Source organism: Protopterus annectens, chromosome 9.part0 (genome assembly GCF_019279795.1).
Source record: "Protopterus annectens isolate FY-2018-M chromosome 9.part0, PAN1.0, whole genome shotgun sequence".
NCBI lineage: Eukaryota > Metazoa > Chordata > Ceratodontiformes > Protopteridae > Protopterus > Protopterus annectens.
In genome coordinates this window covers 877,355,524-877,379,388 of record NC_056743.1, presented here as the reverse complement: position 1 = coordinate 877,379,388, position 23,865 = coordinate 877,355,524, and the positions used below count along the sequence as shown (strand labels likewise).

The following is a 23,865-nucleotide window of genomic DNA, read 5'->3' as shown; positions in this document are numbered from 1 at the left end:
ATTCACTCACTATAAACTGCTGATCAAGGCCCAGTTTGTACGAATGAAGAACAGTACCTTTCTAAGCATAAGCTACATTACTTCTTTGTTCAAGTTTTTAAGAGTTTTGTAAATGCTTGATATAGATGGATCTTGGCCCTCAGATTCCCAGTGTCAAATATATATATATATACATTGTATTATCCAGGACAAAGAAATTTAATTGAGAAGAACTGCAAAAATGTTAATATCATATTAAATCATTAAACAAATAGACATTTGGTTTTTGTTTATAAGAAAATTCTACCATGTTTGCTTTTGGATTTTATGCCACAAGTAACTGTGCATCTACTCCATACCACACTTTCCAGGTAGTTAATTTGTCAGTGGACCAGAGGGAGAGAAATCCTGTCTATAGCCAAATACTTTATCTAAACAGAATATAAGAAACATTTGTTGTATAGTCCCAGGCTATTTTTAGTTTGCTTCATCCCGCAGTGCTGCTAAGAGTGGATTATGTGTATGTCATTTGTTTATTAGCCAGGTAAGTCCCACTAAGTACATATTTGTTTTCAGGAGCAATCTGACAGCACAGAACTAATTAGCTAACTTTCTAAGAGTCACACATTATACAGATACAGAATGAAAGAATCAAACCCAGGACAGTAGCATGAAGCTTATTAGCATTGCATAACCTTATCTATCTGTGCTGCACTGTGAGATCGTTATTTTTTGGAGTAAAGTACCAGCAAATTCATTAAAGTGTGTAGCTTGAGCCATATAGTTTGTGCTAGAAAGGCCCTTCTGCCACAACATGCCCATTTGTGATTCAGAAACATGTTAGTCTCAGTGATATAAGACTTCATTAATGGTTGATTTGCATGTTTCTTGTTCACATTTGCAACCGTGACATATAAATCGTGGCTGATCTGCACATTGCTATGGTAAACTGCTGCTTGTGTAGATTGTGGCATTCTCCTTCCAGTCACAATTAAACACAAGTACTCAAACACACACACACACACACACACACACACACACACACACACACACACACACACACACACACACACACACACGCACACTTCTCTGCCATTTCTCTGGTTCTTTTTCTTTCTGACCACTACAGTTGTTGCCTCTGACAGGTCATTGGTGCCCATGTGCACCTAGTATCGACATGTATCCCTTAATGACCACCTTTGTCACTTCCTCCAATATGTTAATAAATATGCATGCTAAGACCAGTGTTTACTGTAATCTAATCTCCATTATATCCCTCACTAAAACATTAAATCAACTTGGTGACTGAGTCTGTTTTCACCAGTATCTTAATTTCTAGCCCTCATTGCCTCTCACTTCCTTCACTTACTGCCACATGCTCTAACTGCAGTCTGTATCCCTCCAGTTCCTCTATCCCAGCTCCTCCCCCTGTCAGTGATGAATGTTTCACTAATAGTGATTCATCTGATCTCTTTCCCATCCCTTCTGCAGTCTTCCAACAATCCCATTCCACTGTTCAGTCCCTTTTACCCCCCACCATTCACATCTAGATGAGTGTGCTTTCAAGTCCGCTTCCTTCTTGTTGTCTTAATTTTGGGGCCATATATGAGCATTTCTGACTTTGTATGCCCTTCATCTCTCTCATTTTATCTCTGTATATCCAACATTTTCCTTTCACCGTACTCTGTGCCACAGCACTTACCTACATACCTGTGACAAGCTCTGCTCATATCCTCTTGTCCATTGCCTTTCTCTCAGTGCTCTCTCCCCCCATTGTGCCTGCTCTATGGTTACCACCTAGTCCACTGTGCAGAACCACTCTAACCCTCCTCAGCAGACTAGTCGTTCTACTGCCATCACTAGCTCCCAGTCTTACCTGCAATTCTCCCATTTACTTACAGATGCCCATCTCCACTGCCATCCCAAATCTTCCTTCTCCAGACTACTGCCCAGCATGCTCAGGACATGACCTTTCCTGTCTCCTCCTTGCCTGTCCTTATTAATGCTTGATAATCCTAACCTTGTCCCTACACACACAAACACACACACAGACACACACACACAGACACACACACACAGACACACACACACAGACACACACACAGACACACACACACACACACACACACACACAAACACACAGACAGACAGACACACACACACACACACACACACACACACACACACACACACACACAGACAGACACACACACACACAGACACACACACACACACACACACACACACACACACACACACACACACACACACACACACACACACACACACACACACACACACACACACACACACAGACACACACACACACACAGACACACACACACACACACACACACACACACACACACACACACACACACAGACACACACACACACACACACACACACACACACACACACACACACACACAGATACACACACACACACACACACACACACACACACACACACACACACACACACACACACACACACACACACACCATTATGTCTGTCTCTGCCTCTCACACACACACACACACACACACACACACACACACACACACACACACACACACACACACACACAACACACACACACACACAGACACACACACACACACACACACACACACACACACACACACACACACACACACACACACAGATACACACACACACACACACACACACACACACACACACACACACACCCATTATGTCTGTCTCTCTGCCTCTCACACACACACGTGCACATGCACACACACACACACACACACACACACACACACACACACACACACACACACACACACACACACATTTTGGACTGAAACTAAAAGCCTGTATTTTTTTTTTCACAAAGATACCTGTCTTATTACTGTATATACTAACTGCCTAATGAAAACCATAAATATAACAGACCATAAAATTGATTAGATTCTCTATCTATATCCAAAAATGTCTTTCAGACTACCTACTATGTTAACAAAAGATACTTATCATAAGATTCTGCAATCAAATGTGTTTTGAAGTGAACATATTTCCTTATATTCTACTCTACTCACATCTATATGATCTTTCATGTATCAAATAGCTTAATTTTGTATTGTACTTGCACCTGTGAAATTTTGTTTTGTTTTTATATATAATATAATATTGTACTTTACTTTCGAGGAGCTTTTCTCCCCGGGCCTCTGCTGAAAATGGGCATTTATCCAGCTGGACTAGCCCGGTCAACAAATGTAAAATAAATAAAAATAAAAGTATTGTGTTCTGAACTATCCAGTTATAGACTTGGAAACCTATACCAGAACTAATGCACAAGCACAGAGATTCCTGGACTTTGTCAATACAAACACCTTGGAATAATTAGTAAGAGAAGCAAGTAGGAAGAACAACATTTTGTCCTTAATAATATGGGAGGGTATCACTATCCCTTCCATGTCTTCATCATTCGCTAGGTCCATCCATATATTTCTCTCCTTCTAAATAAAATTGAAACCAGAGACACCTTCTATCCATGGTACTTTTAGAAATTTCTCTAAGACAAACTGCCTACTCCTAAGTTGTTTATTGGCAAGAGTCAAATCCCCACCAAACATTTAACTCTATTGAATATAAAGAAGTGTACACCACTATGCTGTACCAGCATGTAAACCGGTAAATAGTTGCAGATGTACCCCATAGGAACAAGTGCAGGGCAAACCCCAGAAACAAACCCTGGATTGTCAGCTTTCACACAGATAGGACACAGGAGACCAAAATAGGGGAAGGTACCTCCACAAAGAGACCAGTCACCAGTTGAGTCACCCAGGATTTGGTGTTGGGACCCCTCTTGTTTGGCATCTACTTAGCTGAATTTAAATTCAACACTAAAGAGCTTTGGCTGACTAAGTTTGCAGATGACTGCGAGCTAGAAACAGTCAGTGATTTCACAAATGATTTAGCTGTCCTGCAGGAAAGTTTGTTCTAATCAAATAACTTGTGCCAGAATCATGGACTGAAACTAATTGCCAAAAAAGACATCATGTCCTTTGGGAATCCATTTACTCCAGGAAACTACCACATTGACAATATGCCGGTAAGAGTTGATCCATATGTTTGGGATTTGGGTACTTATGTCGACAGTGACCTAACTTTGATCAACATATGTCCACTGTCATAGGAAAGTCCTTCTATATTTTGCAGATTATAAAACAAAGGGATTGTGTGTAGAGTTAGAGAAATCATTGTCTAGCTTTACTCAGCCTATCATTGAGCATAATGTCCTTTTCATACTGTATCTGTCCAGACGCATACAACAAATGGAATGTCCACAAAGATACCTTACTAAAAACAAGCAAGGCCAAAACAATATGTCCTGCATGGACTGCCTCAAAGCTCATATACTTAGTATCCTACAGACTGTTAAGAGGTGACCTGTGTCTGGCATATAAGGTATCCTCTGTCCCATTACCAATGGGTCTACTGTACATCAGCAATTCAAATGGCATCAAAAGTACTTGGTCCATGGATCTAAACCTCTTCTGCAACATCAATAGGGTTTGAAGGGACAGCTACATCTTGCAGAGGATACTACAGCTGTGGAACAGATTCCCCATTCATATAAAAGAAAGTTCATCCCTGTCCATGTTGAAGTACAACTTGGATCTATGGATGAGTAACAGAAAATGTACTCCATGACTGCTCCCTCTACTACTAATGGACAGAGGTGTCTTCTAAATGCTTTATTTCACACATGGATCACCTCAAGTTATCTGTGGTATGATCCTAATGGGACAGCCTAATTCAAGCACCAAAAGGGAGACTGGCTAGGCTTAAAATGGCCCGCAAGGCAGCTAGCCTAGTGCTTACCTATGAACCTTGAACCTATATGTTTTATAAGCATAGGTGTGGGTATGGTTACATTTTGTGCTTGACATTGTATTATTGGTTTGTGTTTTATGTGTTGGACTTAATAGCTGAGATAAGTCTATAATTAGAATGCGTGCCTAATGCAGACAGTGTAAAAGGTGTGACAAGTAGCTGTTGTGCGAGATGGGTCTTCTTGTGACTCTGTGTACTAAGTAGCACTTACCCTAGGGGTAAGTATGATCTTGATGTTGGTTTTATCTTCTTTTGAGGTGGTGTCCTCCCATTAGAACTGTGCATATAGTGTGTTTACTTGTGTGTTTTAGATTGTCAAGCTGTGTTACTGAGGTTGACTACTGCATTTTATGCAGATTAGTTTGTGTAAGTGGGTGTGTATCTATGCAAATGTACTTCTGCTCAGTGAGATGTTATGCTGATTAGCAGTGTAGATGATGATTGTATTCTCTTGTTGTGATTTTTTTTAAGAAGTTTGTCATCATTTAGTCTGCTTCCAACTTTGAAGGCCTGATCCATATATGTACAGATGTATATTGGAGTGAATGTATTTCTCAGGGATTTTTAAGAGGGGTGAAAGGATAGCACTAGGTCTACAGTTTGTTAACTCTGTTGAAGTACCTCCTTTGTGAAGGGGTATAGTAATGGATTTTTTCCAGATGGATGCACCATAGTTTTCAGTTATTGACCGGTTTATCAAAATGGAGACAGGGAAGGCCAGTGCTTCTGCAGCTATTTTGAGGAACTCATTGGGAAGGCTATCAGCAGCTGAAGTTGTCGCTTTTAATTTGGCTAGTAATTTTTATGGTTGATGTTGGGACGGGCTGAAAATTAAGACTGTGTGTTACTTTCAAGAATAGATAGAAGTTAGAATGGTGAAGTGAAGTGGTCATTGATTAGTGATAGAAATGACTGCATAAAATGAGTGTTGAATTAAATGGCAAAGGACTCTTTGTTGTTTGAAGCAGAAGGACAGAGTGTAGTAGTAGTATGGCTGGGGTGTAATAGTTTATTTAGAGAGGACCAAAAATACTTGGGGTTGTTTTGGTGCTTTAGTTGGAGATTACTGTAGTATGATTTCTTGCCAGATTTAACAAGGATCTTGGTACGGTTTCTGAGATATCTAAAATTTTGGTAGACATGTTGTGTTTTATTCTTGTATCATACTTTCCGTGGTTTATCTCTTTGCAGCATGAGTTGTTTCCTCTGTTTTGTCTGCCATGGTGCTGTGTTAGTTTTTATCATTCTTGTCCTATGGTGCTCAATTATTTAGTATTTTTAGGAATGTGTACTTGAAGTAGCTGCATGTGTGTGTGTGTGTGTGTGTGTGTGTGTGTGTGTGTGTGTGTGTGTGTGTGTGTATACACACACACATATATATATATGTATATATATATATATATATATATATATATATATATATATATATATATATATATATATATATGCATGTTTGCAATATATATATATATATATATGTATGTATATATATATATATATATATATATATATATATATATTTATGTACATATATGTATATATATATATATATATATATATATATAAAATGTATGTGTGTGTGTATGTGTGTATATATATATATATATATATATATATATATATATATATATATATACATATGAATCCCCTTCAGAAGCTCGAAGTTTCAAAACTTCGAACATCAAAAGGCCGATACCATAAGACTGAAGTTTTGAAACTTTGAACATTTTGAATGGAGACTGCCATACAGCACAGAACACGATATTTACCATTTTCCTCACTGTAGGGTGATCTTGAATTTGGTATATTTAATTAGCAGGGGGTATGGGGAGTGCAGGGGGACTTTCCCCCTGCAAAAACTTAAAAACAAATTTTATGTTTTAATTAGGTTTTCAAAGTTTCAAAACTTTGATCTTATGGTCCCAGCCGTTTGAAGTTCGAAGTTTTGAAGCTTTGAGTTTTTGAAGTGGATCTGTGCATACACACACACACACACACACACACACACACACACACACACACACACACGCAAATTTGTATAGGTATATCTGTATTTATCAATGCATGTGGGTGTGTGTGTGTGTGTGTGTGTGTGTGTGTGTGTGTGTGTGTGTGTGTGTGTGTGTGTGTGTGTGTGTGTGTGGTGTGTGTGCATTGTAGGAATCTGTGTTTGTGTGTAATCCATTATTTACTATTTAATTTGTTCTGTTCCATCTAACATTGTTTTTTTAAACTGTCATCTGCCTGTAACCTACAGTTAGATCATTGCATTCCTCACATCATCTTTATTTTTGGGAGTGTACCATTTGAATTGTACTGTCACTCTGCAAGCCAACCCACCTTCTTCAGTGAGAAAACGACCTAGTGATTTACTTTCTTTAAGGCTGCCAAACTTCCTCCCTTTTTTCTGCTGCTTTGTAGAAGTGGTCAGATCCTGTTGTAACCCGTGGAGATAATTACTTCTTGCTCTACTTCCTTTAAGGTTGGCTTTCTTTTCCTCTGAAGAGAGGCAAGAGTTGAGAGGTGAGCATCAAATGCATGGCTCAGGATGAGGAATTTTGGGGTGCAGGGGAGGGGAATCCCTAACTGAGTGAGTGTGACATGATAGGCATCACTGGCTATAACAGTGTCTTGCTCAGGCTTCTCCCAGCCATATTGGAACCATAGCCTAACAGCAGCTAGAGATGCACAGACCCAGATTTTGTTACTGCATGTCTCAAATCCCAGCAGAAACTTTAGAGTCTCTGGCCCACCTGGATGGGTATACCAAAATAAGCTGCTTATTCCCCATCCCTCTACCCAGCTCCTCCAGTGCCTCAGGTCATAAGGGATATTGTCAGGGCATCATCCCTCTATACTATGGAAATGGCTTTTTAAGTCTTGTAAGGTAAAACACCCATATGCTATCCCCATGCTCCTTTCATACAAATTAAATTTAAAGTTGGTTTGATCTGTTATAGTTTAATCCTTTCATCCCACTTAGTGACCCTTCCTGTGCCCCTTCATATCTCTGTTCTCTTTTTCCCTATGTGGTGTTCAAACTGTACAGCATATCCTACACGAGGCCTTAAAACTCCATCTGTTTTTGAAATTTCTTCAAACATATTTAAACTGTTTGTTGTCTTCTAGGACATCTCAGAATAAAAACTGGCATGAAACAGAACTCTGTGATACTCTTCTCACCACACAATACTGTTTCAACATTTCATCCTTCGGTACTACTTTCTAAAGCTTAGTCTTAACCTGTTCCTTACACATTTTGCCAGATTTTCCCCCACTTGTATTTTATTGTATGACTCCAAATTAAATGTTTTGCTGAAATATGTATATATATATGTCATAGCTGCAGGTATCTCTTCGTCTAATTTATTTGCAGTGCAGTCATTAAATTATATTAAAATTGTTTGACAAAACATACAAATTGTCATGTAAAATAATTCTGATTCTTTCCTTAGTATTTTCCATTATCTTCCTATCAGAAATCTGTAACTCACTGAACTGCAGTTTTCTAGGTTGTCCTTATAAACCAAAGTAGTGAGTCGTTCTCCTCTTTTAATCTAGTACTACTCAGTAATGATATGGTAAACAATAGTAATGTAAGAGTGGCAAGAAATACCACTGTTTCAGTGCACCAAGTGATAAGGTAATAGGTCCTAATAACTTTATCAGTTTTAATTATGTATACAAATAAAAAGAAAAATACTCAAACAGTCCTGGATAGAGTGCCTTCCAGAATGAACATAAAAGGATCCAAGAATAGCTGAAAAAGGCAACACCAAAGCAGATAATCCTGTAAAACGAACTTTTAATCCAGTTAATTATAAAGACAGTGAGCGCTTTCACGTTATCACAACGTTTCATCAGACTTTGAATAAAAACCATTAACTGCCAACCATAAATAGTAAATTCAAACCCTTCTAGCCTATTGTTCAACAGAGACAATTATGATATCATGTTAAAGTTTAAAATTTAAAAAGACATGCTTTATAAACAATATTTTTAGAATTATATACATATCTAAAGCATGCATCATAAAGAACATTTCTAAAGCATGTGTGCATTCAATGTATAAATATTAATATAATACATATATTCATAAATGTCACAGAAAATACAAACATTTTTGTATTTAAATGAAACTAAAGAATATATATAATGCAGTTCATTCTAAAAACTAACTAAAGACAATATATACATATGCATATGTCTAAAAATCATTCACATAAAGCTGTGAAAATTTAAATTCTAAATAAAGTGACTAATGTGCATATGGTCTGGCTGATAAAAAAGGTTTTAATATCATCCTGTCATTTAATCCCCTCATTGTATGTGCTTGCAGGCATATTATCCATTTACTTTCTTGACCCTCCATGTAAGTCTTAATATTCCCCAACCTGCCTGATTTCTTAATCAATTCTAGTGCTCTAAACTTAAATGTATGTGTCATATCATGGGTTAACACATGTTTAGGTAATGCGTTCTTATCATCTTCTTTATTTATAGCATAAATATGCTCTCTTACTCGTTCTCTGAGGGTCCTATTGGTTTTACCTACATAAAAGGACTTGCATACCTGGCATTGTGCCAGGTATACCAAGTCCCTCGTCTTACAGTCTGCATATTGTTTAAACACATACTCCTGTCTCGTGTCAGAGTGAACAATTGTACTATCACCTGCCATGTATGGGCACTGGTTGCAGCCCCTACAAGCAAATGTCCCCTGTCTATCTGAATATCTTATGTTGTGAATCTTATCTTGCTCATAACAAAGTAATCACTTAAGTGATTTTGTGTTCCTATATGTGTACCTTGGCCTATTTCCTACTATCATGGAGATATCTTCATCTACATTCAGTAATCTCCAATTTCTCTCTATTACTTCTCTTACCTTATTGTTCCTATTAGTAAACGGAATAACCACTTTAAGCCCCAAATTTCCTCTTCCGTTCAAACCTTCTTCATCAACCCTATCAATATTTGTATTCCTTTGGAAGTATGGTCTTCCTTTTCTATTCCTATTTGATCTACTGTTATGCATAGATGTCTCTATCTCACCATCCTTATAACCTCGTTGTCTAAAATGATCTGCCAATGTCTTACATGTTTCTCTGTAAGATTCATCATGACTAGTGAGCCTTGACACCCTGAGTATCTGGCTCTTCATTATATTGGGATAAATATGAGCCGGATGCATACTGCTCCGATGTAATAAGCTGTTTTTCCAACATTGTTTTCTAAACATATCAGTGTGTAGTCCATCTTCCTCCCTGCTCAATTGCACATCTAAAAATTGTAATCTCTTCTGGGAACTAACACATTCAAAAGATAGAAAATCTGTTGTCCCATTCAGATATTCCACAAATTCTTCCAGTCGTTCACTAGTGCCCTTCCACGCAAGAAAAACATCATCTACAAAACGTTTGTAGTAACCGATGTACTCCCCATAATCTCCACTGTTCAATACATATGTCTTCTCCCAATATGCCAACACTAGGTTGGCATATGAGTTCGCACACGGGGTGCCCATCGCCGCCCCCTTGGTTTGTAGAAAATATTCCTCTTCATACATAAAGACATTATTATTAATACAATGTCTAACAATGACATGTATCTCATAATGAGATCCCTGGGCACTCCTTCTTCGATTAATAAGAGCCTGACATATTCTGTTCCTGTGTTATTTGGTATGGATGTAAATAAAGAAACAACATCAAGTGAAACCAAAAGTTCATTACCATTGTCTACATCAGAAAAAACATACCCAGCGTAGGTCTCTAAAAAACTGTTGTGTGTCCCTAATTATAGTGGATACACCATCTACCACTGGTCTGAGTTGTTTTTCCAAATAAATGGAGAGGGTTTCTGTAAGCCATCCCCTCCCTGAGACTATGGGTCTCATATTGGGGTCCATCAAACTTTTATGGACCTTCGTCAGTCCCCTGAAAGTGGGGATGATCGGTTTCTCAACCAAAAAGTATCTATACAAATCTGTGTCTATTACTCTACACAAGAGAAGGTCATACAATTCACTATCAACACTTTTTATGATCTTATCTAGTTGCACCTTACTTAATAACTTATAAGTATTGTTGTCAACCAATAGTTGCTCCATTTTTCTCTTATAGAAATCTCTGTCCAGCAACACCACAGCTCCACCCTTGTCTGCCTAATTACTATCTCAGCATTGTTCTGCAGTCTATTCAAAGCTTCAGACTCCTTATTAGTTAAATTAAAAAAGTCAGGCCTGGTGTGTGACATTGACAATTGTAATAAATCACTTTCACAAGCTCTTTCAAATGCATCTAAAAGTGGATGCATCTGAGGTATAAATGTAGAAGGTTTTTTAAACATTTTATAACCATTATTCATATTATCCCCAAACATCATTTTCAGCGCCACATTTCTAGTGAACATTTTTATATCTATTATCACATCCATTAAGTCAGAATTTTTAGACGGTATAAATGAGAGACCTTTGTTCAACAGAGATCTCTCACTGTTGGAAAGTATGTACCTGGCTAAGTTAATTATCAATTCTTCTGTATCGGTCGTAGCACCTTGCGCTGAAATTCATACTTCTCCTCTGAACCCTTGCGCTTCCTCACGCGGTTCTGCGGAGACCAAACTTGCCTCTCTATCTGGCGTATTGGTAGTGGAAAGGAAAAAAGATTGTTGCTATCTTCTACTGATATTTCCACATTCTCTGTGGAAGTTGTAGCCATTTTCTGATGAACTTGTTGAACTTTCCTCCTGACATCCATGCTGCCCAAGTGTGAGACGACTTCCTTACCTGGCCAACACATGGTGCCTCCTTGAGCACTGCTGTTCTGAGCTCCCCTCAATCCTTCGGTTTGTTGCACTACCTGTGCCAGTGTTTCCAGTGTCGTCATCATTGTAGCTTCAGTGATCCACCCGTCTCTGCTTGTGGAAGGTGGAAATGCTCTGCGTGTGTTGGTAGCAGCATTGGTCTCACTGGGCCACGAGAAGACATTACCCCTGCGGAAATCATTGAAATCTCTCTCCAGTTTCTTCTTCTTCTCCTGTAATAACTTGTTGTCTAGTGCCATTAAACTTATAGTGAGATCGCTAATGAAGCTGTCCATTTCTGTCATGCTTAAGATATCTTTGAGCTCATTTCTTGTAGAAGTAATTTCCATGGTCAACACTGCTTCTACATTTTTATACTATTCAAATAGAATCTTGATATAGCCATAACTGGTGTCTTAAGTTTAATTTTTGCCATTTTATTAGTAGTTCAGGATAGATGGTACCGAAGGTAGGCATTTTTAGAACGCGTAATCCTCCACAATAGTAGGAAATAGGCCAAGGTACACATATAGGAACACAAAATCACTTAAGCGATTACTTTGTTATGCCAAGATAAGATTCACAACATAAGATATTCAGATAGACAGGGGACATTTGCTTGTAGGGGCTGCAACCAGTGCCCATACATGGCAGGTGATAGTACATTTGTTCACCCTGACACAAGAAAGGAGTATGTGTTTAAACAATAAGCAAACTGTAAGACGAGGGACTTGGTATACCTGGCGCAATGCCAGTATGCAAGTCCTTTTATGTAGGTAAAACCAATAGGACCCTCAGAGAAAGAGTAAGAGAGCATATTTATGCTATAAATAAAGAAGATGATAAGAACGCATTAGCTAAACATGTGTTAACCCATGATATGACACATACATTTAAGTTTAGAGCACTAGAATTGATTAAGAAATCAGGCAGGTTGGGGAATATTAAGACTTACATGGAGGGTCAAGAAAGTAAATGGATAATATGCCTGCAAGCACATACAATGAGGGGATTAAATGACAGGATGATATTAAAACCTTTTTTATCAGCTAGACCATATGCACATTAGTCACTTTATTTAGAATTTAAATTTTCACAGCTTTATGTGAATGATTTTTAAACATATGCATATGTATATATTGTCTTTAGTTAGTTTTTAGAATGAACTGCATTATATATATTCTTTAGTTTCATTTAAATACAAAAATGTGTGTATTTTTTGTGACATTTATAAATATATGTATTATATTAATATTTATACATTGAATGCACATATGTTTTACAAATGTTTTTTATGATGCATGCTTTAGATATGTATATAATTAGAAAAATATTGTTTATAAAGCATGTCTCTTTAAATTTTAAACTTTAACATGATGTCATAATTGTCTCTGTTGAACAATAGGCTAGAAGGGTTTGAATTTACTGTTTATGGATGGCAGTTAATGGTTTTTATTCAAAGTCTGATGAAACGTTCTGATAACTTGAAAGCGCTCACTGTCTTTATAATTAACTGGATTAAAAGTTAATTTTACAGGATTATCTGCTTTGGTGTTGCCTTTTTCAGCTATTCTTGGATCCTTTAATTATGTATAATTCATCTAGTACCTCTTCAGCTTTACCTAACATAGCTTTCCACTTTTCTCCATCCTTTACAAATGCTGTGCTATGCTGATATTCAGCTTTCTTTATCCACAATAAAACCTGATACAAACAATTGCTCAATAGATATACTTGATATACTTGTTCATTTGCATTCATTAATATAATTGTCTTCCCATTTAGATTTTTTTTTTTTACTTTAACTGCTCGTCTTTTTCCTTTGCTTTATATTTAAAAAAGCACTTAGGCACCCTCCGTTCAGTTTCCTTCTAAGTTTAGCTCTTTTTTATTTAAAAAAGCACTTAGGCACCCTCTGTTCAGTTTCCTTCTAAGTTTAGCTCTTTTTGTAATATAGTATTTTCCCAGGTTACAGCTGAAAATGATATTCTTCCACATCACTATTTCCGTTAAATAAATGAATGCACCCAGAGGCTAAATAATATCTTAGTAATTTCCTGATTTGTATTCATTCTGTGAGTTAGTAACCTTTGCCTTTAATAGCTTTCTTAATCTCTGTTTCCTTCAGATGTATAATGCCTTCTTCATCCTATCTTTTTTACACATACAAGTTTCCACATTGTTAGTTGTTAGTTCTTAAGACTGAATGACATGAAGGTGGATGACAAATGAACCGAAAAGCCCATGAGCAGCTTTCTTCAAGTATAGCGTTTACCACTGTTATTATAGTAAAAAGGTAATGCAAACACTAACCAAAATTAATATAATTCAAACCTTGGTCATTAAATATTATTAAATAAGTAAAATCTTGCAGACAGTCAAGCCTTCCTTCTTGGAACCCATGTTGAGACTGTGGAAACCACTCACAACCACTGTTAATAGTTTGTTAGTCACACAACTTTAGAGACAGGATGAAGACTTGATTTTCAAAGAACCCAGGTATTTTTGTCCATTTTATGAGGTTGGGCATACTTGAAAGTTGGAATATCTTAACTGGGAGCTTTGTTGTTACAAGGAAGCTTTCCCCTTTGCAAGAACATCTTTCTGAAAAAAATGAGCATTTCTATTTAGTCATTTGTAATTCAGTTTTTGCCATTAAGAAGGCAATTCATTTTCCTGTTCCTGTACTGTGCTATACGTGAAGCTTTTAAATGTGTTGGTTCCTCAGAGGACTACTTTACTTCTGTCACTTGTACTGCGGCATGAAATGTTTTACAGGTAATAAAACCATATAACACAACACTCTGGCACTTTTTGTTTCTTTTATAACTGATAGTAAGGACATGAAGCAGATAAAGTTTGTATATTACGAATTATGATTGGGTTTCTCTGATAGTAATTCACTTGTTATATGTTCTTAATGTGCACATCACGATTCAGGATTCACCTCTTTGCTTTGCTTTGCTATACAAATGAATTTATTGGTGTACATTTTTCAAACACATTAACAACCAGGTTATATTCAGAGACAAAATCATAATTCTTTGCCTATATCATTTGAAAAAAATGAAATCTTTCAGTTTCCCACTACATTACAGGGATTTTGACAGACACACACCTGTCTATATTACAGCATATTTATGAAGACTATGTGAATTAGTTTTTGGTAGTGACAAGTGTGTGAATGAGGATGGGTGAGCTGACAGTTTGGTTGCAGGTAAGTAGCATAAAAGGGTATGGTGGAGTTTGCCATGCAGTGATGAATAAATGTGCTGTTACTTTTGTAACATTAGCAGCGGGAGTGTGTATGAATGTTTGTGGGTTAGAGTTAGAATATGGGTCAGGGAAGGGAATAGATTTAGTGGTGTGTGTGTATATATATTTGTGTATGTAACGTATCTGAGTGTGTATGTGAGTGTTTCCCGGTTAGGATTAGAATAACGGCTAGGTAAGGGAGTAGATATACCATTGTGTGTGAAGATGTCTGTGAAATGTGTGTGTGTGTCAGTGTCTTGTGTAATAGAACTCTTAGGGAAAAATATACCTCTCAAATTTCCAGACTTTCTCAGTATGTCCATATTTTTTGCCTCATAGTTATGGTGTGGTCGTCATAAAATTTGTGGTTTTCTGGCAAGTTATTGAGGACTGAAGTTACTAAATAATGACATGCATTTGAGTTTCACACTTCATATCCTTTGGAAAATGTTTATTAATAGAGAATTTATTATTCTTTCAACTTTCTAAGTTTATAACATCAGTATATAAAATCTGCCCTTGATTTTTGGACCTTTGCCACCCACCCCCACCTTTTTTAGGCTTTGTCCAAAAAGGATGAGGAAAGTTTTTTTTTGGTAAATTAATGTGGAGGGTTAGGCTTAGGGTTAGCATACATGAGTTAGGTGAGACAGTTTAGCTTTATTCAGAATTGTCATACCATTTTACCATATTAGGCCAGTAACATTTAGTTTCAGTTAGCAGAAAACCTCTAAAAATGTTCTAGACCAGCAGCTGATGATGTATATCTGTCTTTTCCTTAGTTATTGGCCTCCACTCGTGGAGACAGTGAGAAGGTTCAGAACGAACTTAGCCGTCTCCAGAGTGAAAATGATGCAGCCAAGGAGGAGGTGAAGGAGGTCCTGCAGGCACTTGAAGAACTTGCTGTGAACTATGACCAGAAATCTCAAGAGGTGGAAGAAAAGAGTCTCCAAAACAAGATGCTGGCAGATGAACTGGCCCAGAAAATGGTAAGTGTGTATCACGTGTCATTTCAGCTAAGTGGAACATTTCAGTATAGATTCACTTTCTCCTTAAACTCCAAGAGTTGTTTAACATATTATCCCATTCTGAGAATGATGTAAACATTTGAACAAAAGAATTAAAAAAGAGACAATATAACTAATAATTGAGTTAGCAACTTGAATAATTACATCTGTTGAAATTAAATTGAATCATTCTTAGATGATCAGGGCTGTTTTAATTTTTAAACATTTCTGTGTGTTTTATAACAGTAACTTTGTTCTTTATATAAAGTCCCATCAATCTGAAGCTCTGTTTTAAATTTTTTTATTCAGATTGTTTTAGCTGAGATAGATAAAATTATCTGTTAAAATGCAACAGCATTCAAGAACAAACAATATGATTAAAATCATTCAAATCTTGATTTATTAATAGTTATGTTCCACTTTCTCAAATATAATTATTAAAGATAACTAAATATTCTGTAAATTACACTATTTACAAAAAATGGTCTTTCTTTGCAATTAATATTCAGTACATTGTTTACTGAAGTGGAACATTTCAGTATGGATTCACTTTCTCCTTACAATCAGAGTTATTTAACATGATGTATTACTCTGAGAAGGATGTGAAAATCATTTGAAATAAAACGATGAAAAATAGGATGTAATGAATAATTGAGGTGGTACATTGACATTGTGCATCTGTTGTAATTAAATGAACCCTTTTTAGCTGATCAGGACTATTTCAATTTAAAGTTTTTGTCAATTTTATAACAGTAATGCTATCCTTTCTGTAAAGACAAAACAATTTGAAGTTTTGTTTTAATGTTCTTTATTTAAATTGCTTTAGTTGAGATGAGCCAAATTATATTTTATAATACTGCAACATTTAAGAAGAAACAATATGATTAAAAAGCATCCTAATCTTGATTTAGTAATACTGTTAATGTTCCAGCCATCCATCCTCAACCCCTTTTCCCATTTTGCACATGGGGTCAGGGTGTCACTTCCACAGTGACAGTCATCTTGAGCCAAGGTTTACACCGCCAGGTGTCTAGCCCTCACTCACAGACACACTCTCACATACAACCAATTTAGAGTGTCCAGTCCATCTACTGCATATCTTTGGAATGTGGGAGGAAACCATGTGACCACAGGAAGGGCATGCAGACTCTGCACAGAAGGCACCCCAGCTGAGAATTGAACCGGAGAACCTTTTGCTGTGAGGCAGCAATGCTAACCACTGCACCACCATGGCCATCTATCCTTTGCTGAAGTTCTTGCTCAGGCAGCCTTATTTTCTGCATACAGCAACTTTGTTGATCTGTCCCCTCTGACCTGTGTGTTAATGTAGTCCATCAACAGTGCGAACAGCAGTGGGCACAGAGCTGAACCCTGATGCACACTCACTCCCATTTGGAAACCCCTCTGTGAGACCAAACACTGTTTATACTTGAGTCACTGGGTCCTTATACATAGCCTGCACTAATTCTGTCACTGTTTCTGGGACTTCTGACTACCACAGGACTGCCCAAGTCATCTTTCTTGGAAACTTTTCATATGCTTTCTCCAAGTGTAGGAATGCTCACATTTGAATTATTTCCTCAACTCTGACTTCTCCTCGACTATCTGTATCAGTACAAACTTTGGGTCAGTTGAGCTATATCCTGATCTGAATCCAAACTACTCACCTCCCATCTTACTTTCCACTACTCTGCATACTCATTTATCAATCACCCACTCCAGAACGTTCATGCAGAGTGACAGGAGTCTGATACCTCTGTACTGCCCACAGTTGTGGCTCTCCCCTTTGTTTTTTCACATTGGCAGTATTATGCTTATTCTCCAATCATCTGGGATACATCTTTCTGTCCATAGTGCCTCATGTGAGCTTGCTGCTTTCCCTGACTTCATTTCATTTAGTGCTGTTCTTACTTTTTCTAGAATGGGCTCCTCCTCTTCTTTTATTGTAGACTATGTAGCTTCTGTTGGGCTTTCTTCATTCCGAAGCTACTGTAAGTACTGTGGACTGGTGTATAGGTTGTTGTCGCCATCCCTTATGAAGGTGGCATGACTGTCATCTTTATCTTTTTGTCTTTGTCTTGCAACCTGATAGACTTTTGTGCCATCCACTGAGTCACTTTCCAGAAGCTGGTAGAGTGTCTCTAATGCCGCCTTCTTCTCTATTGCAACTGCTTCCTTCTTTGTTAGCCAACAAGAATTCCTTCTTAGCTTGGTCTGTCTTTTCTATCTCCCACTTTTTCCTGTACTTCTTCTTTCCACCACCAGCTTTCCTTATGTACCTTATTTCCATACCTGACTCAGCCTCATATCTGTGCTATAGTCCTCACACATGCTGTTTGTTTAAACAAAAAACATCTTTATTAAATAATTTGTTATGACACAGGCAGTCATACGTTTACATAAATTAAAACAAACCATAGTGACATGTTTTCATTTGCAAACATTATACATCATTTATAATCTATCCAGTTATTGTCAGTCAAACATTACAAAATTCGTTCAATTCCTGCCTTCACTTAAACCTCATTCCTCCTCCAAAACATTTATTCTGCGTGTACTATTCTCACAATTCCCATATTTTTCTATGTAATTGGCTCATACTCTTTTCTAAAGATCCCACTTGCAGTTGTTTTATCTGTGTTACTATATTCACTACTTCTAGTACAGTTACTTGGTTTAGAAGTTGGTTTCCATTTTCTAGTAATTGCTTTTTTTTTTTTTTGGAAACCATCAGAATTAAACTCAACAAGGACTGTATCATAGCTCAAAAATAATTTCCTTTGTTACAGCAATTTGCTCACCCAGTAGTTCTGTTAGATTAGTCTGCAGGGAATTTTTAAAGTATGCCAACTCATTGCACTCCCAAAAAATGTGGTCCCAATTGCCTCTCTCTTCACCATCACACCTCCAACATTTGCAATTTACCTGTGGAAAAATTATTTGGAGTCTGCTTGGGGTATAAAAATACCTATGCAAATACTTCCAAGCAAAGATCCTAACTGTTCTAGACTTTTTTGTATATTTGGGAGCCATACATATATCCTCTCATTGTTTCTTTATGAATTGCTTATTCAGTCTCTCTTTCCAATCCTTTCTAACCTTCTCTGAATGATTCCTATAGTTATTATGCAATATTTTCTATGCCCTACCAATTATCAATTTTTAAGAGCAGCTTCTGTTCTAAATTCAACTAAAAATTCTACCAGTGCTGGTCTATCACTCAGGATCCCCCAATTTCTTTCTCTTTGTCTATACTCTAATATCAATCCTTGATAGGGAAGGCAATTTCTAGCCTTCAGTCAAAATGAATTCTTGGCCTCTTACAATTCTATTAACTTTCCATCTCTATAATTATTTGCTCCCAATACCTTGGTTCCTTTTTCAGTTTTCTCTAGTAAATTTCAGCCCACTTTGCCTATTCTGTATACTCCTAATTGCAGTCATCCCTATCAGCAAAATCTCCTTTCTCTATCCCCATGTTTGGTTAGTTCTTAGAATACATTTTGCTACTTTATGACTGTAATATTCTGTATGGTTATTGTCATTATCCTTAAGGATCCACATCCAAAATCCCAGTCTCTCCTTATTTCATAAGTGTCCCCCTGTTTTATCATCATCCCTTTCCACCTTGAATTATAGCCTTTTGCTTGTGCTATGCATAGGAGCCTTAAGTGTGTAGCTCTGAAATATCCCCTCAGATCAGGTAATCCTAAACCACCTTGTTCTATTGGAAGAATCAACTTATCCCACTTGGTCACATATGCTGTTTTGAGGGTCTGCCATTCTTCTTCAACTCCACCTATTTCCTTTTCTTCCTGGCGTGCTAGAGTCCCGAGTAATTCTTAGAACTGTTGTGCTTTCTTTCCAGTCAAATTCCAGGTCTTCAGCCTTTTCTCTTTTGACCTTAGAGCCTTCTTTGACCACTACTTGTAGCTCATTGTTGTGGGCTGATAGTTTTACTGGGAATGACTTTGCAATCTGTGATTCTTCCCTATGCCCTTTCCCTACTAGACCGACATCTACCCGAGTTACATGTTGACCACTCTTGTATGTGATCTTGTGACTTTCTCTCTTGCTGAGCCATATGTTAGCCACGATCAATCCATTTTCCAGACAGAAGTCTAGAGTGGACACTACTCCTTTATTCCCATTGCCCCAACCATGTGGACCCAGGCAGTCCTTAAATCCTGTTTTGTCTGTCCCAATATGTGCATTTGGTTCTCCCATTATCAACACCAACTCATGATTTCCTGCTTTATCTAGAAGTTCCTGAATGCATTCCTTTCCTCACTATCACAATCCTGCTGTGAACCATAGGCTGAGGTTATGAACGGTGCCCTATCCTTACACTAGAGTCTGATTGCTATGAGTCTGTCACTGGTTCTGATGAGATCCCTCACTGTTTTCTGAAGCCTCTCCTTCACAACTATTCCCACAACATTTCTCACCTGTCCTCCTATCCTTACACTAGAGTCTGATTGCTATGAGTCTGTCACTGGTTCTTGATGAGATTCCTCATTGGCTGAGGTTATGAACGGTGCCCTATCCTTACACTAGAGTCTGATTGCTATGAGTCTGTCACTGGTTCTGATATGATCCCTCACTGTTTTCTGAAGCCTCTCCTTCACAACTATTCCCACAACATTTCTCACCTGTCCTCCTCATGAGTAGTAGACTCTGGATCACAATCCAAGTGACTTTGCTGCACTGCCCTTCCATTTAGTCTCTTGGATACATAGGATGTCTAGCCTTCTTCGTACTCTCATGTCATTCACTTCTAAGCTGCATTCTGTCAGTGAGTATACATTGCGTGTAGACATTCGTAGTTCAGGTTTCGCAAACTGATTGGTTTTATGTCCAGCTTTCGCTCAATATAGCTATTCCCAGGTAACTTAAGCTGGGCTACAGGACAGTGGTCAGCCAGGCTTTTATGGTGGACACACACTGGCCATTAGGGACACATACACCCTCCCACTTTTAGCAAGGGACCCTAGCTTAGGTCAGAGTACATCGGGTTCCCAGCCCAGTTTCCATACATGTTTGAGTTAAACCTCATGATCTTCATCTATTAGAGATGTAAATAGTAATTTTAGTATATTAGGTAAAATTGGCATGAATAACGGTGTATAACTATGTTTAGCAAGGAGCATGGCCTATGTGAAGAACATAAATCAGGATTCTTAACTTGTTTCATTACAGGATTTGTTAGCGTATATTTCCACAAAGTTGGAATATTTTTAGCTTGTACATTAGTAAAAAATGGCTTTAACAGAATTTTGACTGAAATAGGTCCACAAAGGATTAATCCAGTACCGCACTCAAGAAATATAAATACAAAATGTATTATTTGAGGGAAAATGTATATATCTCCAGAGTTAATCCATATTCTGGAGCAGCTTTACTGTGTTTTAAATTCCTGCCGTACTCATTTATTTCTGATTTGGTTATAAACATTGTATAGAATTTAATAGTATCCATAAACTGTTTACTTCTTAGTACAATATATAGTGGTTTATAATAATTCCTCATCCATTCCAATATTTTCATCTTTATTCAAATGCTCATAATATGTCTTACATAATGCTTCTGGATGCAATTTAAATGATTTGTTCTAGTAATAAGTTATCATTCCTAGTCTTTATAAACCTTTTGAAATAATAGAATAAGACTATAATTGTAGTTTTCTTGGGCTACTGCACTATTGCCAAATTTGAGGTAAGTTTGGCCTCCCAGGCCAAGGACAACCACAAAGCATTCTTTAGCTATGTCTGCAACCTCAAAGGCACTACACAATTGTGTGCAGAGCTCATTGTAAATGGAGCCACCTATACTGAGCCAGAAGATATAGCAAACCTCCTGGCTAATAAATTCAGCTCCAACTTTACCCCTCTCTCCCTCTCAACCTTCCCTCAGGAAATATCATCAAATATAACTCCCTCTACTGTCACTAGGGAACAGGTCCTTAATGGTCTCTCTAAGACCAAGAACACTGCATCAGTGGGCCCTGACAGTATCCCAGGATGCCTTCAAAGTAGCATGAAACATGACTTATCAGGGCCTCTGGAATTATTATTTAACTGTATCCTCCAAACAAACTTCGTGCCTCATGAATGGAGAAAGGCAACAATCATCCCTCTGCACAAAGGTGGACCATCTACAAACCCTGGAAACTACAGACCCATAAGTCTCCCTAATCTTATATGTAAAGCCTTGCCCATGCTTGGAACAAACTTCCCCTTGACTTACGTTCAATCTCACACACCTCACACTTTAAAAATGAACTAAAAGCTTATTTTCTCAATTCCAGAACCTGTCCTTGCCATGACCCTACCTAGTCTTCCTTCCCTTTATGTACCCTCAAAAGGACCATACTTAGTACCTCATTACACCACTCTCTCCAATGTGTCTACTATGCATTTGCACAATTTTATACAAACAAAAAATGTTTATTGTTGACCTGTTGAACTATATCAATGTAAAAGTGTTACTTAGCTTCTTTTTAATGCAACTTTAACTGTATGCATGTATCCCAACATATGTGAATCATTTTGCTATAACTGCTATTATATCAATATTATTTAAAATTGTACTTGTTTTAAAATGTATTACTGGAGCTTTTCTCCTCGGGTCTCCACTGAAAATGGGCCACAAGCCCAGTTGGACAAACCCAGTTAACAAATGTCAATAAATAAATAAATAAATAAATAAAGCCATGGAAAGAATTATCATGGAGATGATCATTAAAGATATAGTAAACCTCGAGACATTGGGCCCAACCCAGTTTGGTTTTGTCAAGGGCAGATCATGCCTACTCAGTCTGGTGGACTTCTTTGAGAAGGTCACCAAAGCAATGGATGAGGGCAAAGTCATTCACACTGCCTACCTTGACTTGGCCTAGCCATTTGACACAATACCCCACTTGGGTATTGTTGACAAACTCAGGAGGTTAGGCACAAACCCGTATGTCACCTGGTGGATAGCCGACTGCCTTACAGACAGGACTCAGGAACGCAACTTATAAACAAAAGTATGGCATCTAAGTCCAAGGAAGTCATTGTTACACTGTATTCAGCATTCATCAAACCTATCATTGAGTACAATGCCCCCTTTGGTATGTACCTAACCGGGTATATCCAACAACTGGAACGTCCAGAGATGTTCCTCACTAAAAGAATACAGGGCGTAAGTAATATGTGCTGTGCAGACTGTCTCAAGGCCCTATCCCTGTATTCTGTCTCCTGCAGGCTTTTGAGGTGAGGTCTATGCCTGGCATACAGGGCATTGTCAGACCCCATTCTGATGGACCTCCTGCATATCCACAAAACAAACAGTACCAGAATTACCCATTCTAAAGACTTAAACCTTGCCTGTGATATAAATAAGACCTGCTGGAGAGATAGGTATGCATCCCAGAGACTACCCATCTATGGAACAGGCCCCCCCATCCATGTGAAGCAGAGTTCCTCCCTGACCCAGTTCAAGTGCAACTTGGACAATTGGATGGGAAACCGGAAAATTCTTCCCTGGTTTGGCATCTGTGTCTCTAGTGGACAGAGGTAACCTGTAAATGGTTCATCTCCCAGGCTCATGCTTACATTTATCAAGGGTATCAGAACTTGTCAGAGATCTGGGATGCATGGCTAGGCTTATAAAGGCCCTTGTGTTCATTAGCCTAGTAAACACCTATGAACTTAACAATATAATATTAATTGATACTTTTTTCTTTAAGGCTATAACTATATTTAATTCTCAGCATTAAGAATTCAAAAACAATGGGCCCGGTAGAGCCATTTAAAAGTTTGCCAAGACATAAAGCTGAATTAAAAACTTTGTTGTTGAACCAATGATCTAGAAACTTCTAGAAGAGCTTCAGACTCCCAATATTTCTTAGCCTGCCTGTGATGAAAAACAATGAGCTTCAAGAAGAAATACTGTGATAACCTTACA

At 37.7% G+C, this 23,865-nt stretch overlaps 1 protein-coding gene across 2 annotated transcripts in view; it reads left to right on the top strand.

Moving 5' to 3' along the window:
• Positions 1 to 23,865, top strand: part of KIF5A (kinesin family member 5A) — a 980,629-nt gene that overhangs the window by 639,771 nt on the left and 316,993 nt on the right. For both annotated transcript variants that reach the window (XM_044083607.1, XM_044083608.1), the window contains exon 14: positions 15,694 to 15,900. In XM_044083607.1, the coding sequence (XP_043939542.1) occupies positions 15,694 to 15,900 (207 nt within the window). The remainder of the gene's footprint in view (positions 1 to 15,693; positions 15,901 to 23,865) is intronic.